This window comes from Strigops habroptila, chromosome 4, assembly GCF_004027225.2.
Source record: "Strigops habroptila isolate Jane chromosome 4, bStrHab1.2.pri, whole genome shotgun sequence".
Taxonomy (NCBI): domain Eukaryota; kingdom Metazoa; phylum Chordata; class Aves; order Psittaciformes; family Psittacidae; genus Strigops; species Strigops habroptila.
In genome coordinates this window covers 40373573-40392765 of record NC_046358.1, presented here as the reverse complement: position 1 = coordinate 40392765, position 19193 = coordinate 40373573, and the positions used below count along the sequence as shown (strand labels likewise).

The 19193-nt window shown below is 39.9% G+C and overlaps 1 protein-coding gene across 7 annotated transcripts in view; it reads left to right on the top strand.

Moving 5' to 3' along the window:
• Positions 1-19193, top strand: part of AP4S1 (adaptor related protein complex 4 subunit sigma 1) — a 29561-nt gene that overhangs the window by 7972 nt on the left and 2396 nt on the right. For 2 of the 7 annotated variants that reach the window (XM_030484189.2, XM_030484190.1), the window contains exons 2-5: positions 7303-7499; positions 9039-9125; positions 10035-10103; positions 13187-13198. In XM_030484189.2, the coding sequence (XP_030340049.1) occupies positions 7362-7499; positions 9039-9125; positions 10035-10103; positions 13187-13198 (306 nt within the window). In that variant the 5' untranslated portion in view covers positions 7303-7361. Of the gene's footprint in view, positions 1-6; positions 207-355; positions 895-4265; positions 4960-7302; positions 7500-9038; positions 9126-10034; positions 10104-13186; positions 13330-14973; positions 15332-19193 lie in introns of those variants that run through there. The other 5 variants (XR_003991135.1, XR_003991134.2, XM_030484187.2 and 2 more) reach the window with 5 other exon arrangements.

Below are 19193 nucleotides of genomic sequence, written 5' to 3'. Positions count from 1 at the left end.
AGCGCCGTGCTCTGGGGGTGGGGGAGAGGGCTGGGGCCCGGAGCACCCCACGGGGCTGGGGCCACACCACCGCCCGGGGACACCCGCCCCTACCGCAGGGTGGCTCCGTCCCTGCCGTGCTGCCCCCGCCTGACCGGGGCAACGCGCCGCCGGCAGCAGCAGCAGCAGCCGCCGCCGCCGTGAGGAAAGGAGGGCCCCAGCCCCCGGTGGGTCGGTCGGTGCCGATGCTGGCGGGCCCGGGCCCGGCCGCCGCGGGTAGCGCGGCCAGGCGGCTTCCGTCCGCGTTAGAGCGAGAGGCGGAAGTGGTGGCGTTAAGCTGGGGTGGCGGAGGTTTGGTTCGGCGGCAGGGCCGCCGCAGCTCCGCGCCTCGGGAGCGTTGGGCGCCCTCGAGGAGTCCTCAGCAATGCCCCGGGCCGGGGCCTGGGCCTGGGCCTGCTGCTCCGTCCGGCGTGCAGGCAGCACGGCGGGGCTTGAACGCTGAAGCCTTTCAAACTCAGCGCGGTTTAATGGTGCGCTGAAGTTGCCCCGCAGAGAGGTGGTTTTAGAATGGAGTTCTTAAATTTATGGCGTGTCTCTGGAAGTTGACACGAGTGGTCATCTTCATGGTATCTCAGTGGTAAGGCACATGTGTAATGCGTTCCCTCCTTGAGGAGCAGGGGAAGTGCACAGTGTTTGCTATTCAAAAGTCTTCCACGTGAGGAAAGGTTTGCCAGAAATTACTGGTTTATTTTTGCCTTTCTCAGTTTCACATGTGGGCACAATGCTGTGTTTGATGCCATCGTTTGGATAGGGTGAAATTGCCTCAGTTGCAAAATGGTGCTCTGAAATGCGATATTTGCAGATTGTCATCACATCCTATTTGAAATGAGCTGTAGGTCACCCACTGTAAGTCAGGTAGGACTTTGGGTTTACCTCTCTTCAAAATATTTACATGCTGTACTCATTCAATAAAAAATTGGATAGTTTCCTAAGCAGGGCTCATGCTTGACAGAGCTGGAATTGTGTTAATTACTGAAAAAATAAATAGTGCTTGTCTCACTACTGGCATTTCCTTTCTCTACTAATCTCTCCTCAGGTGCATATTGACATTTCAGTTGGTTTATTCAGTCCTTCCTTTTTTCTCCATTAAATCATTTCCTAATAAAACTTCATCCTACAGTCTTCCTGATTCCATGCAGATTAGCCCATCTAAATCCAAAGCCTTTCCACCTCAGCTGATTTTTTTCATTGTCTACTGACAGTATCAAGTCATTACTAAAAATTAGCACTTACCTCATAACTAGTTTAGCCTTTTGTTTAGCCGCAATCTTATGGGACATTCCTCATTCCTGAGTATATGGGAGTTACTGCAATTTAATTCCGTTACTATATTCAGCCAGTATTTTGACAACTCAATGGCAAAGGAAAACTTTTTTACTCTTTCCTTCCTCCCTGACTTCCCTAGATTAATAAGGTTTCTTTTTTAGAATCCCTGATCCTGAAGTTGAACACAGTACTTTATTTTAAAGTCACATAGACATACTTGTTTCATCTTTGGATGAATTGTAATGTGCACAATAGTAAGATCTAGAATACAAAAATTACTGTTACTGATAAATATTATTAACACCACATGTGATTTTTATTAAAGCCTTGTCTATGGTCAGAACAAAAGGAAGAGCAAGGGTTTAGACTATGTGAGTGGTGTTCGTTTGCTCCATACTTCTATACAAGAAATTCATAGCTGGGAAGCTCAATAGGCAGATCTATATCTCAGAAGTATTTGTTCCCATGCTCATCTGCTTGTGCCTCTAACTTTTAGCCATTTTTTTATTCTCATTAGTGCTTTCATTCCAGTTTAACCATTTGTTCTACACTTAGTACACATATAAACTGCATTTAAACCTATGCATCCAGAAACCCAACTTTAAATTAAGAGTTGTACAGTGCAGTAAATTATTCACTTATAGTTCTATCTAACATTTTTTTTTATTCTTGGTGAAGCAGTTCTGTAAAAACCTGGTAGTGCACTTTTTTGTTTGCTAGATTTGGTCTCTTATTTACATTTTAGCTGAGAAGCCACAGAATGTTGCAAAACATTGTTACAGCGCAATAACTAAAATGCTTCTAAACCTGTGAAGATTGACTAGAGTTGGTTTAGCTTGAGAGACACATCTAATTTGAATGATAACTGTACTGCAAGAAGTCTGAAACTGAGGTTGTGTTTCCATTTTTGTAATTTATGAGTCCGAGTATGTATAAATATTGGGGGAATCTGTGACAAAATAAATTAATGTTGACTACTTGTATCTACTTAAGGAATAATTAAAATGATGTTTTAAGTATGTTTTCTATTACTGCATGTCAAAGCTGCTGGGTTGGCCACGTTGGACACTTAAGACCTTTTTATCTGCGAAACAGGTATTGCAGGCTTTGCCTCTTTAAGAGGTCTCAGCAGTGTCTAAAAAGAGAGCTTTCAGGGGTGTGACTCACAAACAGGGACAACCTACTTTGAGGTGTCTCCTGCGGTTATGCAGCCTGCAGAGCTGGTATGGCCTGGAAGCAGTCCCTGAACCATCGTGATTTCTGTTTTGGCAATTTGAAGCGAATCGGGCAGGTCTCAGTTTGTCTTGAAATACAAGGCTAGAGTTAACCTATACATGCAGGGGGGGCAAGCCTGCTTGGGGCAGTAAAATCAAGCAGCATCTGTGTCTTTATGAGCTGGGGTCCTTAGTCTTCTGCGCATGTGCTGGTTTAGAAGGAGTTAAAGTCATTGTATTCTAAGTCATCAATGACTACCTACTCCATCAGGCTACCAGCATGAGTCACACAAGCCAATCGTGATACCAGTTTTCTCTCACAGATATTTATCTGTGAGAGATACTTTAATGAGGGTGAGATCTAACACAGTGTAACAGCACATATTTAAATCACAGCACTTTAACTGTATGTTGGTTGCGTGCATGCCAAATCATCCTTACAGCAGAAATATTTTGTAAAGGAAATAGAGGGCTACTCAGTCACTCCGGAAGGTAATTTCTTTTGAAGGAAGGTTTGCAGTTTCAAGACTTTTTACATCTTCCTCAAGTGACACCTTCTGAAGTTTTTGCTTCTAGGGAGGCTTTGTAGGTGTGTCATAGATTTGGTATGCTCAAAGCGTATACTGTAAACTATTCTGGACAAAATTTCTAATGCATGGTTGACTCTGAGGGGGAGAGCTGGACTTGACAGTCCATCAGGATCTCGATAGTCCCTTCCAGTCTTCTGTTCCTAAGTGCATTTGTGATGCAGATAGCTGTCCAGTGACCTGGAATGGGACAGCCTATTCATTTCCAACAAACAGCCTTCAGATAGTAATGTCTTTTCATTACTAAAATGAGCAAAATAATGGTGGAGATAAGAAAGGCTTGCATCTTGTCACCAGTTCCCTTGAACCATTTGATTGTGTATGCATAAAAGCATTGTAGAGTGTATGTACATCGATACGCGCAAGTGTGTGCGTGAGAATGCACAGAAAGCTCGTAAGAGTCATATTGGAGGAAATGGAGCTATCTTTGTAAGCAGAGTACTGATTATTGTAAAAGGTAGCTTCTCAAATACATAGAACTTGAAGCAGCCTTCCAATATCTGAAAGGGACCCACAGGGATGCTGGAAAGGGACTCTTCATCAGGGATTGTAGCGATAGGACAAGGGGTAATGAGTTCAAACTTAAACAGGGGAAATTTAGATTAGATATAAGGAAAAAGTTCTTTGCTGTGAGGGTGGTGAGGCACTGGAACGTGTTGCCCAAGGAAGTTGTGAATGCTCCACCTCTGGCAGTGTTCAAGGCCAGGTTGGACAGAGCCTTGGGCGGCATGGTTTAGTGTGAGGTGTCCCTGCCCATGGCAGGGGGGTTGGAACTAGATGATCTTAAGGTCCTTTCCAACCCAAACCATTCTGTGATTCTAAGGCATGGAAGTTTCCCCACCCATCAACATGCACAGATTGGCTTTTTGTTTGTTTATTATACTTTACAGGTTTCTTTACAGCTCACATGTGCAAAACTAATTTTAACATGTTGTCTATATCTGAAAGCCAAGATGAAAGGAGAAGGAAAGAAGAAATAAACTTTGTTTGTTAGAAACAAAACTCAGTAATTTCCTTTTTTTTTTTTTTCCTAAATTGTGCAAGCAAATTTCTACAAGTTGGGGTTTTTTTTCAGAATGATTTTATTTTAAAGTACTTTATTTTAAAGTAGATAAACAATTCCTTAAGATATTTTAAATTAAAATTATTCATACATGTAAATTTATTCCAGTATTTCTGCGCAAAACTGTGTGCTTGTGCTGCCGCTTATATGAGCAAGATTTCTGGCTAAAACTTTGCAGACTATTTTTGGGGCTGGTGGGAAAGTACAGAAATGACCAGTGATACTAGTGGACCTCTTTCCTACAGCTGTTAATCACCTCTTCTAATACTGTGACTAATGACTGCCTCAGAGATTCCAGATAACACATTTGAGTACTACTATGGTTCTACTCTCATTACAACATGATTCTTCTTTGGTTTTATATCTATTCTGGGTAAGAGCATTTGTGAGGATTCAAAAAAAGTAAGCTGGTCTAAAGTATTTTCATATGTAAAACAATCCAGGCCATTCATAAGAATACACAAAGGTACAATAGTCATAACATCAGAAAGGGATTAAACATGTAGAAGGATTAGCTTAATAAAGGAGTAATTAGGAGTAGGGAACAATCCTGCAGTAGCATCCATATGTATCAATTGTTCATGTATTTTTGCTGTTATATATTGCTTATCAGTAGCTCAAAGTACAAGAGCTCTGTCAGTGCTCCTGGGGTAGTTTTACTGTCCTCCTGCTCTCAGGTCCCACATGGATATCTGCAGATAATGTTATGCCTCCGGTTTTACTCTTCAAGGATGGATTTCTGCAACTTGCTGATTTCTTAGAATAAGGCTTACACTCCTCAGTACCATTTGTGAGTAAATTATTAAAATAGCTTGGAAACAACTTGTTCAAAATAGAGGACTATTAATTCATGCTCCAGCAGTACCAAACACAAAGAAAGGATAAAACTAAGAAAAATTAAAAGGTGTCTATGTCACTGTCATTATCTGTTTAGCTTGGACAGACATGTTTTGCAGTTGGTAGGAACAGCATGTGTAGCTTTTGGTCTCCCATGTCTGATCTTGCAATTTTTTTTCATTAAAACAACAGACAGTGTTTCTTAGTTTGTTCCTCTTTCAGACCACCACTCTTTTTAAAGTAGTTTTAAAGCTTCAGGTTTCTTTTGCTCATGAGGTTGGCACTTGGTCGAGTAACTCATTCTAAGCTGGAAGGAGTCATTCATTCTTATCCTTACTTGGAAGGTTTGTATCAAAAAATTACTAAGTCATCTCACTGTTTTACCTTTCTCTATGCCTCAGAATATTAAGATATGTCATCTTATTGCAACTCTAACTTGAGGCAGCAATACAAAATAGAATGGGTAGGGGGGGAAAGAGCCACATATTAAACACAGAGAAGATGATATAGGAGGTACTCTCCCGTTTAGTCAAATGTCAGCCTAAGCTGCCATCTGACAGTGAAGATCTGTCGTAAATTTCCATCTGGGCCCTTTTTCGTCTTCATTACCTGGTTCACTCTTTATTGGAGACTAACTTGTGTTAGTTCAGAAGCCTGGGGTGCCGTGGACCAGCCATGTGCCCCACTGCAGCAGTGCCGGCCAGCATCCATGACTCTTTTGTCAGAGCAAATCAACAAAAGTGTGCTCCTGTTCTGAATGTGAAGACTTCATCGTGCCTGATGGCGATGAGAAAACTCTGAGACTGTCACGATTCCAAGCAGATTCTCTTGTCCTGAGGATTGATCCTGGACTTCTATTTGCCATGGGTGTCATTTACATAAGAAATGAATTCTGAGTATCAAGTCTAATTAGTGAAGATACATTTGGTATAGAAATCTAAACTTCTTTGTATATGGAGTAAACCACAGTACACTGTGTAAAATGGGATTGCTTTCTTGAGATCTAAGTGGTAATAGAGGTGGCTTTTCTTCCAGAAAGCTATTAGGTGACCAATATGAATCAGAAGTAAGCAATAATTAATGTCAGCACAATAAATCGGGATTTTTTTGTATCACTGTCATGAAAGATTTAGATGTTAGGACCCATGAATAGTACCTAGTCAGTTTGTTCAAGTTGCTAGTAATATGAGGCAGCATCTATGCAGCTTGCCTTGTGTAAAATATCAGCATATGTTTAAATGTCTGTGAGGTTGCTGCCTCAGAGACCTATTTTGGGGTTTTTATTTTCTTCCCTTTTGCCTTTCTGCATGAAGATACACTGTTTTTACACGAAGAGCTACACGGGGCTGTTCTGTGGATTCCTGATACATTTTTTTCAGCTTGGACTTTCTCACAGGAGCTGTGAGACCTTAGGAGAGAATATTTGCATCAGGCAAGGAACAACTCTTCAGAACTGTAATAAACAGCTTTTGCAGTACTTGCTGTATTTCCAACGCATAAACCTCAAGATCATTTGGCCCGATAAATGTGTGATCCAAATAGGGAGACAGATGGAAAACATTACAGTGACTGTTTTCTGGCATTAAAGAAAATAACCCAGAACTATTTAAAAAAATTACATCTGCAGCTTACCTTTTCTTGCATGCTTTTCAGAACATGAAAGATTTCAGTTGTTCAGCAAGCAGGTTCTGATACACGCTGTGCTCTTTTTAATAGCCTTTCTCATTGTACATTGCATGTGATATTTATATTCTATAACTATTTCAGTGGCATTGTGTGGATTAATAGTTACTTAGATTGAGTGAGATGAAGCTGTTTTGGGTAATTAACTTGAACAGGTTTCTCCTTAGCTATCAAAGACCCACACTTAGTCTTCATGAAGTGCAGGATCTACCTTTCACTTCAGTGAGGGAAATTAGATGGGGCAAGCAGGTTTCAGCAGCTCCTGGTCCAGCTCAAGATATGTGCTTATACTGCTGATGCCCAAATATTTAGAAAGCTGTCACTCTGCATTAAAGATATGGTCATGTATTGTGGCCCACGCATTTCCCTTTGTCTTCTCTCCCTTCACTCTGATGTCAGGATGGTATGAATGAAATTGTTAAATACAAATTAAGGGGAAAAAAACGGAATTTTACTGCTGGGATGCATGAAAAAGAGTAGATGTTTTTTTCCTATATACTATGTTTTGGCAATAAACTCAGTCTTAAATATATGTGAGTCTAGCCTGGCTAGTTTTTAGGAAGTCTTTCATAACTCCTATGTATACTGTTTATTTTTTCTTTTTTCCTCACAGAAATACTTTGATTCCTGCGCCCCACATACAAATCTGCTGCTGAGATCAACAAAAAAGAAATGATAAAATTTTTCCTTATGGTAAACAAACAAGGTCAAACAAGGCTCTCCAGGTATTATGAGCATGTAGAAATCAAGAAACGGACAATGCTGGAAGCTGAAGTAATCAAAAACTGTCTCTCCCGTTCAAAGGATCAGGTAAGTTTTGTAGTTTTTCCCCTAGCCATTCTATTTATCAGCTAGGTTGGAAAAGACTTTTAAGATCATCAGGTCCAGCCATTGTCCCAGGACTGCCGAGTCCACCATTAGACCAGGTCACTAATCTACACAGTTCTACATCTCACATTTTTCATGTCAATAATTCTGAAAATACATCACTTTCCATTCCAAGTCATTATTTCATTTGTACCCATGAACAAAAAGATTGTGTTTCTACATTATGGGTTCAGTCAGTTGAACTGTTATTCTGCATGGAATAATTATGTTTTCCTGAGGCTTACAGAGATTTTGGAATTTTGTGTATCACTGTCATGAAAGTTCCTTCTTTTTGCTTGAGGAAGCTCAGAAGTCCAGGAAGAGTTTATTTTATCCTTCTACTGCTTGTCTGGTAGAGATCAATAGAGAGCTATTGCTGCTGCTTTGCTGTAGGGCAGTAAGGATGCTACTGACAGTTCCAAGTTCAAACAAAAAATTTATGAGAGAGTATGAAAATACTATCTATCTGAAGCACAGGGGTTTGGAAACAAACTTTTAGGCTCTGTAGTAGGCATTTTTATTCAAAAGAAGTGTTCACAATTCCTGGGGAAAAAAAAAGTCAGAAAACTCAGAAGTTGGAAAACTTAGATGAAATTTGAGATTTTCATGGCTCAATTGAGCCATCGATTCTTTATCAAACCTCATAAACTGTTGAAGTCACAACACATTAACTTGCATTGGAGGAGAAGTCTGTGACTTGGACTGTGAGTGAAGTTGTTTGGTTTGTGTTCTGAAGGCAGCTTCCTTATTTTTCATTAATGACACGTCCTCTAACAGTGTGGACTTCATTCTAGAAAGCCCAAGAAAAAAGTAGCAGTTCCTATCAAGTGCCTTAGTTCACAGACTTGACAGTGGCTAAAGAAATGAACCTGCTCTGCACTGCTCTTGCAAGGGCATCTCCAAACCGAAACTTCACCAAAGGAACTAACAGGAGGCTGCCATTTCAAGGACTGAGCAAAATGATAGTGAAATAAAAAATAGGAGGAGGCATCTTATAACGCAGCGTCTAACAGCACCATCTGCTGGCCTCTGTCTCACTGTGAAAGACACGTTAATCTCCCCCTGGGTCTGGAAGTCTTATTACTCCTTATTACTCCGTAATTTTTATATAAAAATATCGTTCATTTTTTAAATATGAAAATGACCTTCAGGTTGTCTGTTTTGGAAGTGCTTCCAAATGAAAATTTAGGGGAGCATCAACAGCCTTATAACTCTGAAACAAGTCATTTCAAGTCTGTATGTTCCAGTTTTTCCATTTAAAAAATGGTAGCATGTTTTCTGCCAGTAGATGAAATGTTTTGTGTAATAGATGCCCTAAGAAATTTCTTTCAAGTCAAAATTGTTTGGTGGATCTTGAGCAATCCGTTGTTCTTTGTGGGCCTTACTAACATGAAAGCTTAGGCTCTTTGAGCACTCTCTGCTTAATACAGTTGTATGCTTAAGTAGCAGCTATTATATTTGACTCGTTTTGTTTCTGCCTAGTGCTCTTTCATTGAATATAAGGACTTCAAGCTGGTATACCGACAGTATGCAGCCCTTTTTGTAGTCGTTGGAATTGACCACACAGAGGTAAGAAATTATATACCCTCTGGAAATGAGAGCTTATAGTGATTATCATGATCAAGAGCTCAAGTCTTCTTCTAGTTGGAATTTTGCAGTAGGAATTAGAGAATTTCAAGGAGTCATTGCAAAAAGAAAAAAAAGTTTCTGTGAAATAAAGAGGTATAAAAAATGTGGTATGTTGGACTTCAGTCTATAGCAGCAGACTGAACTGTTATCGTGGGACAGTCTTCCTGAGCCTTGTGCTGATTCTGCTTTCTAAATTTATGTTTGATTAAACATAAATTTATGTGGGGTAGTGTTTCTCAATAAATGTTACCATTACAGCCAGATCACCTGTCTCATTTATGGTGATTTCCCAACTGCCACTGTTTTTAACCTCCTTGGCCAAAGAAAATCCATACTGTCAGCTAGAAAGATGCCAATTTATTGTATTTTTTTCAAAAAAGAAAAAAAAAAGGTATCCGAAAGTTGACAAGTGCTGTTATTTCATACATTCAGGCTGAGCCTGCAAGGCTTTGGTGTTTACATTGATTCCTGGTCCCAGAAATTAATTCAAAGCTTACTGTTGGAAACCTTATCAGAGCGGTGTGGAAGTTAGCCGCTGACTACCACAGTGTCTTCAAGTCAGGGTTCTAATGCTGTGCAATGTGGGGCAAATTCTTTTGGCTTTGCTACAAAAATGGCCCACCTCTACTACTGCAGCATACCTTGGCTCAGTGCTGCAGCTCCACTGGGTAACCACATGGTTACTTCATCCGCATCCCATGGTGGCCTAAGCTTGTGCACTTTATTGTAGTAGGCTTTACTATATTTTCTCATTGCTTTTCATACAGCATGAACTGAAATAACACGAAGAATACAGTTACCTTTTCTAGCTATTCATTTACTATTCACTTGGTTTTAATCTAATTTCAGAATGAGATGGCAGTATATGAACTAATTCATAATTTTGTGGAAGTTCTGGACAAATACTTCAGCAGAGTGGTGAGTTGAATCTATTATGAAATATTTCTTCTCTTTAAAAGTCCCTTCCAACCCAAACCATTCTATGAATATGTTATTTCAGGGAATAAATCGAAAGAGAATTTTTTTTTTTTTCCATATACATTTAGAATTTTGAATACTTTAGCATGAGTATTACCACCAAACCCCCCCCCCCCAAACACACACACACAAAAAGCAGTATTAGTCGATTCTTCAGAGAGGTAGAAGTATAGATGGGTTATAAAGCATCAATCAAAGAATACCGGAAATATTTCTGTTAGAAAAGCATGATTTTATATGCTTATATTAAGGGGTTTCTTTGGGTCATCTACTCTTAAATTAGCCACTGGCATTTTGTACATTTTAAAGAAACAGAGAGGTTTCTCTTTACAGCTCTTTTTTGCAATTCAGAGCATTATATCCCCCAAATGAACTTAACTTATGATAAAGATGGTGCAAGCATTAAGCAGGGAGCTGACATCACTCTCAGGGAACAGGATCAGAGGGATGGAGCACATGAAACCTCAGAAACCAGTCTGTACTTGTGCTCTCCATGTTGTTGTCTTCAACAGTGGATACCAGATAAAACAGCTATTATATAGATAGTCATTTCAGTAAGGATTCAACATCAGACATGGCTCCAGTTAAAATGACAGTACTCCTTTTGGTGGGAGATGATAACTTTTTGTTTGCTTGTCTTTTCAAAGTTTGAAAACGCAGCATTATAATCCTGCTACTTAATATGGGGTTTGTAATAATTTTGCTATGAACAGATTTGCCTGAAGTCATATTTTGGCACAATTTTAGTGCAATTGCAGCACAGAATCTATGCTGGAATGTATCGGATACCCCCCTCAGGGTGTGTAACTGGTTTCCCAGTCCTAGTACTGCAGCAGATGTGGCAGAGCTCCCTCTGTGAATTCAAGGACACACTTGAAAAAGTCATCTGCGCCCTTCACTATTTAGGTGCCTGGCAAGTGTTTCAGGCTGTTGTCTCGACTAACGTCACACCAGCCTATTGAAACTGCTGGTACTAAGTATATCACTTTCTGACTGTACAAAGTTCAGAATTTGTCTCTTAATTGTTATGATGGCAGTCCCAACCTAAGCAGTGATAACCAGGAACAGAATTTGATCCTGACAGCACAGGAATGAACAATAAAATTTAGTCACATCTTGTTTATCTAACTGAGCCAATTGTTGCCAGCCATTTGACAAGTTTTATTTTCCTCACTTGAGGCAGAACAAAAATAGATGTATTTCTTACACATATAAATCTAGTGTATATAATTCCTTGACCGCATTTATAACCCAACCACTGATGAGAAATTTGCTGAATTCATCATACCAGAGTTTTTTGTGCTTGCCATAGCATTTCAGGTTTGAAACTAGGGGAACCGAAAAGGGGGGTGGTTAAAGAAATCTCATGCCATTCTGTGGTTCTATTTTTAATAGCATATAACACGATAAATGGCAGAGCACTGAAGAAGAGGGCTATAATTCTAGCTGGGGTTTCTGGCAGAAACCACAGAGCAAGAAAGTATAAGTCTGTAGTCTCATGGATTAATGTTTAGGATTTGTAGAATTTTAGCAGAATCCCAAATTATGATGATGACAACAGAGACAGAACTCTGGGAAAGGAAAGAACATCTGTCCTGCTCTAGAAGGACATTTTGTCATCTAGTATTTTTAGGCTTGTGAGCTTTAAACATTCTCACATACTCTATTTTTATCTAATGGAGTTTACAGAGCTTGAATTCAGATATCAGGACAAACATTAAGAGAATTGGGGGAAAGCTTTCGAAGTTGCTTGTGAGATGTAATTCTGACTCCCCTTCACTTTTATATGGCTACCCAGGGAAAACTCTGCATACTGTTCAGAATACATGTTCCAATGTTTTAAATTACTTTTTAAAGCTGAGTAAACTTAAACTGATCGGGCTCTTAAAATACGATTTTTGTGGCACATGAAAGATTTCCAATTGAAGAACGGCAGAGTCGCCCAGCAGAGGCCTGTAAACTACAACTAGTCCAGTTTAAAGCATGTTTAGACCATAGAAGTAGCAGCAATTTTACCAGTGGGAACTTCGCTTAAAACCATTCACCAGACTGTGAATGGAAACCATGTTACCAACTAAATTCCCTGGTAGCAGATAGATTCCCTCTCTCAGCAGAGACTGGGGAAGCTCCACCCCAACTGTGCAAGGTCTTAACTGCTGAGGCTGTGATTAATTGTTTCTAAATTTAGACATTTAACTGAGGCACTTAAGTTAGAAGTTTGGTCATCCTAAACTCCCATGACCACTAGGCAGGATGAGTATCTCGAGAAAGTGAGTCATGCCTCAAGAGTGCCAAGTCAACTGTTGAAGATACCCATCTCTTGTATTGACTGCAGAGAGACCACAAGGGCTTCTCACTCAGACATTTTGGTTAAATGAATAAAAATACTGGGGTAAATCCAGGCTAAGACTAGAAGGGAAATGGTGAAGAATTATGAATTATGAATCAAGAATTATGTTGCTGGCGCTGGAGAACAGTTAGAAGTACTAAGGGTCCAAAGCTTGGAGTTGCCTTCCCTCTCCCAGTATATCCAGCCACAACTACCACAGCCATGGGTATATACCGTGTCTAGATTTTACTGTTGAAATTATCTGCAGCAACATTTTAAACCGTGTTTTTACGTAAATTGCAAACTTGGCATTAATATCCCCTTTTTGCAGAAGGAAGAGAAAATAGAGGGCTGGAGTTAGCATGATTAGAATTGCTGGTTTTCCATCACTCATTCAGATGGCACTGTGTCTATTCAAATTGTTACTTGTGGGTGACCTCCATGGGTTTTTCTAAGCAAAAATTTCAGAACATTAGCTTTTGTTACAGCGGCAGGTAACACATCAAAGGCAAAGCAGTGTTGCAGGAAAAAGCATGTAACTGTACAGTCCAGAATAGAAATCTGAATTACCCTAAAGTTTTGTGTCACTACCGGATAAAGAAAGTCTTCAAAATAAAGGGATGCATAATGTTTAATGCCTATGAGACGAGAGATCAAGCTGTAACTAATGGTTGTCTCTCTCTTTTCCTTGCAGAGTGAATTAGATGTATCCTTTTCGCTATCAGAAATCAATTTGTCTATCTCTTTTTGGTGTATGTTCCAGTTCATACTGTCTTCATAACAGTGGCTGTCAAACAGGCAAGACAATGCAGAGGTTTCTCAAATTTTGTACTTACAGTAAGTAGCACCATTTTGGCACTTGTCTGGAAGCATGGCTGATGCTCATGAGGGTTGCCTGTTCAAATCCTAAGTCATTGAGATAAGCCTGGTACCATGTAAAGTAAGACAGGGAGAGTTTGTTTAGAGAGAACTTAGTACGACCTAGAAATGAAAAGTTGTATTCATGAGGGAACTTTCAGGCTTAACTAATTATTACTGCAGGGTTTTACTTTTTTCTTTAAGTTTACAGTAAAATAGATATTGAAATTACTGGCATAATAAAACTGAATGTTACAGGTATGTCTTGAGCCAACTAGCAGTAGCATCATTCTGAGATTATGTTTGTGCTTTGATCTTGCTTCATGAAAGTGTAGGCGAGTTTTACTTTCTGTATCGATGGAAAAAGAGAAAGGCCTGAGAGGAGGAAATTTAGGAACCCAGGCATTGCCACAGGTACCTTTTACCTTTCCCGCCCTTCCCCTTACACAGCTGTATTTTCATGTGTATGATTTGCAGGGGTTTAACTAAAATATATATTTATTTTTTTTAAATGAACTACGACCAAATACAACTACTAAAACACAGTCCTGGACAACTAAACACAAGTAGCAAGTAAATAACATAGAATACTAAATTCAAAGAAAATTAAACCGGGAGAATGTGGCACAGTCTTCCTCTTCAGGTCTTCCAATCCCACTGCCTGCTCACTCTACTCCAGCAATCCTTATGCCTCTGTTTGTTGTTGGTTAAATGCAGATCTACTGGTACAAAGAGTTTCAATTACACACCTGAAATACAGTTGCCACCCTGGAATCAAATACTGTAAAGTAATTTTGAATTAGTACTTACAAAGAACATTAAAAAATTCTGTAAGTTTTCTTGTAATAGTTCTTACTCCTTTACTAAAAAAAAAAAAAAATTTCATTTTTGTAAATATTTTAATGCTACATGCTGGGACTCTGTTTCATTTACTGAGCTTATATATGTATGTATATATATATATACACTGTATGTAGGTGTATATATACTGTCTCTATTTCTTTCTTGAAATTCACAAAATGCTGTGGTATTAATATAACACTCCTAAATTAACTTTTATAAAAGAGCAATAATGGAATTTCAGCATGGAGGGACTCTTAAGGTCTCTCTAGATTATGAAACTATGGTTTTTGTATTCAGTTACTCTAGTTAAGGATTAGAACCGTGTGTACTTGTGTGTGAGCTTTGCTGAATTTGAGACTAACATGATGACCTATTCAGTAATTATACATAAAAAGTAGTCCCCTGGGTTTTCATATGGTGTATTTTGGGTCTGCAATGACCTGATTCTTTTTGCCTCTGATTGTTTGGAGTACTGATGATGCTAAATTCTGCCTCTGGTCATCACTTTCACACTGAGAGGAATTTCCTGTAGTGATATGCTTGGTTACCACCAGTAGCCCATTTAATAGCTGAGAACGACCGCTGCATATCCACAAGTTTCTGCACACAAGTGTTGTTCTGCACTGTTTAGAGAAGCTGTATTAAACACTAACAGTTGCAATGGGTGCAATATGGTGGCTGAATGATTCCTGTAGAAGTTCAGGAAGTTCACATTTCAGGAACAATTTTCGAATAAAACATTTTACTTCTATATATGTACAAAAGACCTCTTTCATTTAGGAAGAAGAGCTTTTCATAAGTTGAGAGGATACCTGAAATAGCTGAAGTGAAATACAACATTAAACGTAAAACAGAGTTGTGATGATGAGGTGGATTGTCCAGGATCGTATTTCTTTTTTATACAGCTTGAACAGCAGCCCCTGAAGAACAATGTAAGATCTGGACTACAAGTGTCTTAGAAGTTAATACAGTGCAAGCAATAATCCATCAATATGCCTTTCATAGTGTGTAAGATAATATGCCCATCTGGGATTAAACCATTTCCTTTGCCAAATAGTCTTTTGCTAACTCTTATATTCAGTACAGTGAGTTTAGATGTAAAATATCTGATGGAGGAAGTACTATCTGAAGGTCTGTAACAGTGAACATCAAGTGTATTTACAGAACCTTTGTATACGGAGTATCTGGTGGGAGACTGTCACCATTTCCTGTCTCTGCACTATTACTTTTGTATACAGATCCATAGGAAGTTTATTTCAAAAGCAATAGTGGCTATTCTATATAGAAAGTAGTGTTTACTAACATGAAAAAAATAGTAGGAAATTACATGAAATCAAACCCCATGAAAACCAGATGATAATCATTAAAGGCTATTCACTCATGCACAGAGCAAACCCCATTTAAATCTGAGGCTGAGACCATCACAAATGAAATGTTCCTGGAGCCCATGCTGAACCTGCAGCATGTGCACTGATTCGTAAAGCTTTCCCCAGCCACAGGGCATCACCCCTGTGCTCCTGGCAATGCAGCTCCTCCTACTAACATGGGATGCCAGCTCTCATTTAGTTCCGAAAACTGAAGTCACCCAGGGTGCCGCATCATGTCTTGTGTCACAGCCTGAATCTGGAGTCAGCTGTCAGGAAGGGAAGGGCACCTTCTGCACAAGGCGGAGACCAGGTCCAGTCTGAACCCTGCCCAACAGGATTCATGTGTAATATTTATACCTGTGCGACACAGGTGTGTGTGATGCTAACCAGTGCATGGACAATTGGGAATTTATCTATCTCATGCATACTGCAAAAATGAACACTCCTAGCCAATAAATAGCTACTAGCCAATTAAGTAACTACTTTAACTTGAGTAGATATGGGTTTTAAAGAGGCTTTTATATGTGAACTGTAAAGCATTTAGCCATTAAATGATGTCCACTTTCATTCTGAGTCACTCACATACTTAAGGGTAGCTGTGACAGAACAATCTAATGTTTCTAAAGTTGTTTGGTTTGTTTTTAAAATGTCTGTGGGGCACTACCTTTTTTGTTCATTTCATTGTACTGGAATGAACAAGTACTGAAACCCCAGTCCTAGGGGTGTTGCTTCCTAATGTGTTAATAGCACCACATGAGCCTTGCTTCTGTATATGAAATAATTGGGTAGGATTGTCTGTAGCTCTAACACTCCAGCTTGCATGGACCTACTTTCTTGGTATGATAACAACGAGACTGTAAAAATGCAGTAGCTCTGAGAGCTTCTGAAGAGTTTCTAAACTTACAAAAAGTTGAGTTTTCTATTGCTTGAACTGGTGAAGCAAAACTTACTGGAAGACACATTGTTGACTTACGGAAGAAACAGATACTTATGTTCCCCTTGTGGGAGGGGAGGGGGAAGACAGGGTGCTCTAGGACCAAGCATTCAAAGAATGTTGTCTTGATCCAAAAACCACATTGCATTCCATTGCAGCTAACTGCTGCTCAGAGGATAGATAAAAAGCTTTGATACAGGGAATGCTTCATGTGAATCAACTGTATTCTTCAGTCACTCTCAGAACACAGTGCATTTAAGTAGTAAGAAAATTGATGAATTTAGTCTGAGAATTTATGAGGATACACTTCAGTTTGTACTGTAAAATAAGTGGATGCAATGCAAACCTATAAGGATTAGCTTAAAACTGTTCTAGAGTATCACAGAACTTGAAGGCACCAGTTGTCTGTCTCCTTTTTAATGTCAGCATAGCTGTTTAAGGAAGAAATGGTCAGAAAGCATCAAATGGGTTTCAGTGCCTAAAATTGGCCTGCCATTAGATAGGCTAAAAGGTACTTGAAGTGAATGTTAGCAAAGATAAAGTCAGAATGTGTGACTTTAGATTAAAAAACAAGCAGCAGCTCTAATCTTCAGTTGAAGATGAATGTCCATGATGGAAATCAAAGTTTTGTAACACAGTGTATTCAGTAGCAAAGTACCTGTGCTGTAATCTACAGAGCTTTTCTTTGTGCTCCTGGGTGTGTTACCTGATCACAAGGTGCTGGCTGCACTTTATCATCTCTTATGCCTTGACACACCCTTAATTACTTGCCTGGAAAATCCTGAGGTATCTTAAGATGTCTCCACGAGGAAGGTATTTATCACATGCAAGTCCTAAATGTGTCTTTTTTCCTTTCCTTCCCTTCTCCCCTGCTTGACTATCTGCCTATATAATGTTTTGTATCACATTTACCTCCTCTTAGTATGTATGTGCCATAAAAACTGTGTGATAATAGGAAGTACTGTTGATGTCTTTTAATAAGGGCAACTCTTAAAAGTTACCAAAAGCCAGCATAAAATACCAATTGTAGCAGGTGCCGTTTACTTCTACCATGAGGTACAGCAACCACAACAGCACTGAGTGAAATCTGTAAACCAAAGGCAGTAAGGGCTCACCTTTGCCTGAGCTGACAACTTGTGAAGAGCATTTCCTAGCTGGGTACTCTGAAAACTTTCATTACAGACTCTTCTCTAACAGATGCAGAGGTTAATACATGTTTTCTTCTGCATACTTGTTTTAAAATTCCTGTTAGCCTCTGCATGGACACAGTGAAAGTCCCTCAACCCTCTTCAGTGCGCAGTCAGGATTCTTACTGGAAGCAGGACCTTAAATGGCAGCTCTGGGTGGAGCACATGGCAGCACACACACCGAACACAGCTTTTTCCTGTTGCCAGTTGCTCACACTGGTTTGCTTTGCTGCTTTTCAGATCAGCTGGGTGTGGATCCATGACTTCAAGGCTTTAAACCCTGAAATATGGGGTCACTTGCCAAACAAGTGACAGGTGGGGAGGATGTGCCTTGCAGAGGATCAGAGATACGCTGGGCAGGGCATGCAGACGTGAACAGTGAAGCAGTGTATGTATAAAGAGATGCAACCATAGAACATAGTCATGAGACCTATGGGAAGGGTGGAAAAGCCAAGGTGTTCCCTGTGCAATCTGAGTGTTTGCCAAGCATGGTAAAGGGAGGTGGGAGGGGAACTGAAAGAGGAAGCAGGGATGTTAGGTTGAGGATAAAAGATAGAGAATGCTTTGGGACCTTATAAAATCAAGATGATAGATCTCTCCAGAATGGTGTTCTCTCCAGTATCCCCATTCAAACTGCAGGTGAAGTCAGTGTTTCTGGAATGATGACTGTAAGATTAAGGGGTTACAGATGACAGAAGTCACATACCACTATTTCCTGTAATGGAATAGGCCACTCTTGAAATAAGCAGGAAGACCCTTGCAGGACGTCTCATTTAACCATGCTGGGTTTGAGTAGAACAACTGCAGGGTACTCACTAGTGTGGGTGCAGTTTTCCTCTGACATGGTATCAGCTCTTTGGGGGGGTGGGGGGGGGAAAGGGGGAAAAAAGCAGTGCTAAATATGTTTTCTTAAACAAGGTGATGCAGAAAGATAGATGGGAGGGGCAAGTTGCTGCATCATCACTGATCCAGTCTTACGGGTTTTAGATCTTTGGGACTCTGAAAGGAAGAGGAAGGCCTGGGGAGGCAGGAGCTCTTGCCCTGCCATGGGAACTGGAACACAGTGAAGCAGTGGTAGAGTATAAAAACTAAAATGCAGGAGGAGTTGGCTTTATCACTTGTTGAAACCTGAATGGAATGTTATCTAACTTCACTAACAGATCCTCTTGCCCTGTGTAGAGCAGTGCCAGAGGTAAAGTAAGCAGCAGCAGCAAAGCAGTCTTCCTAAAAATTCTCACAGTAGTGGGATAAAGAAATTCTGACTTCTGAGATGAAAATATTTGTGTAAAGATTGAATTACTTGAAAAGTATGCTATAGGAAGAAATTTGTCTCGGGTCTTTAGTCTGCCAAGCAAAGTAAAACTACCACCTTTGTCTCTGGAACCACAGAAACTGTTGAAGTTTTAATGACAGTACTGGTCCTCAGTAGTGAAAGGCATGGAGATGCTCAATGTTACTTCACTTGAATCCGTTTCTTGAATTCAGACATAAGACCCTTCACTTTCATGAGCT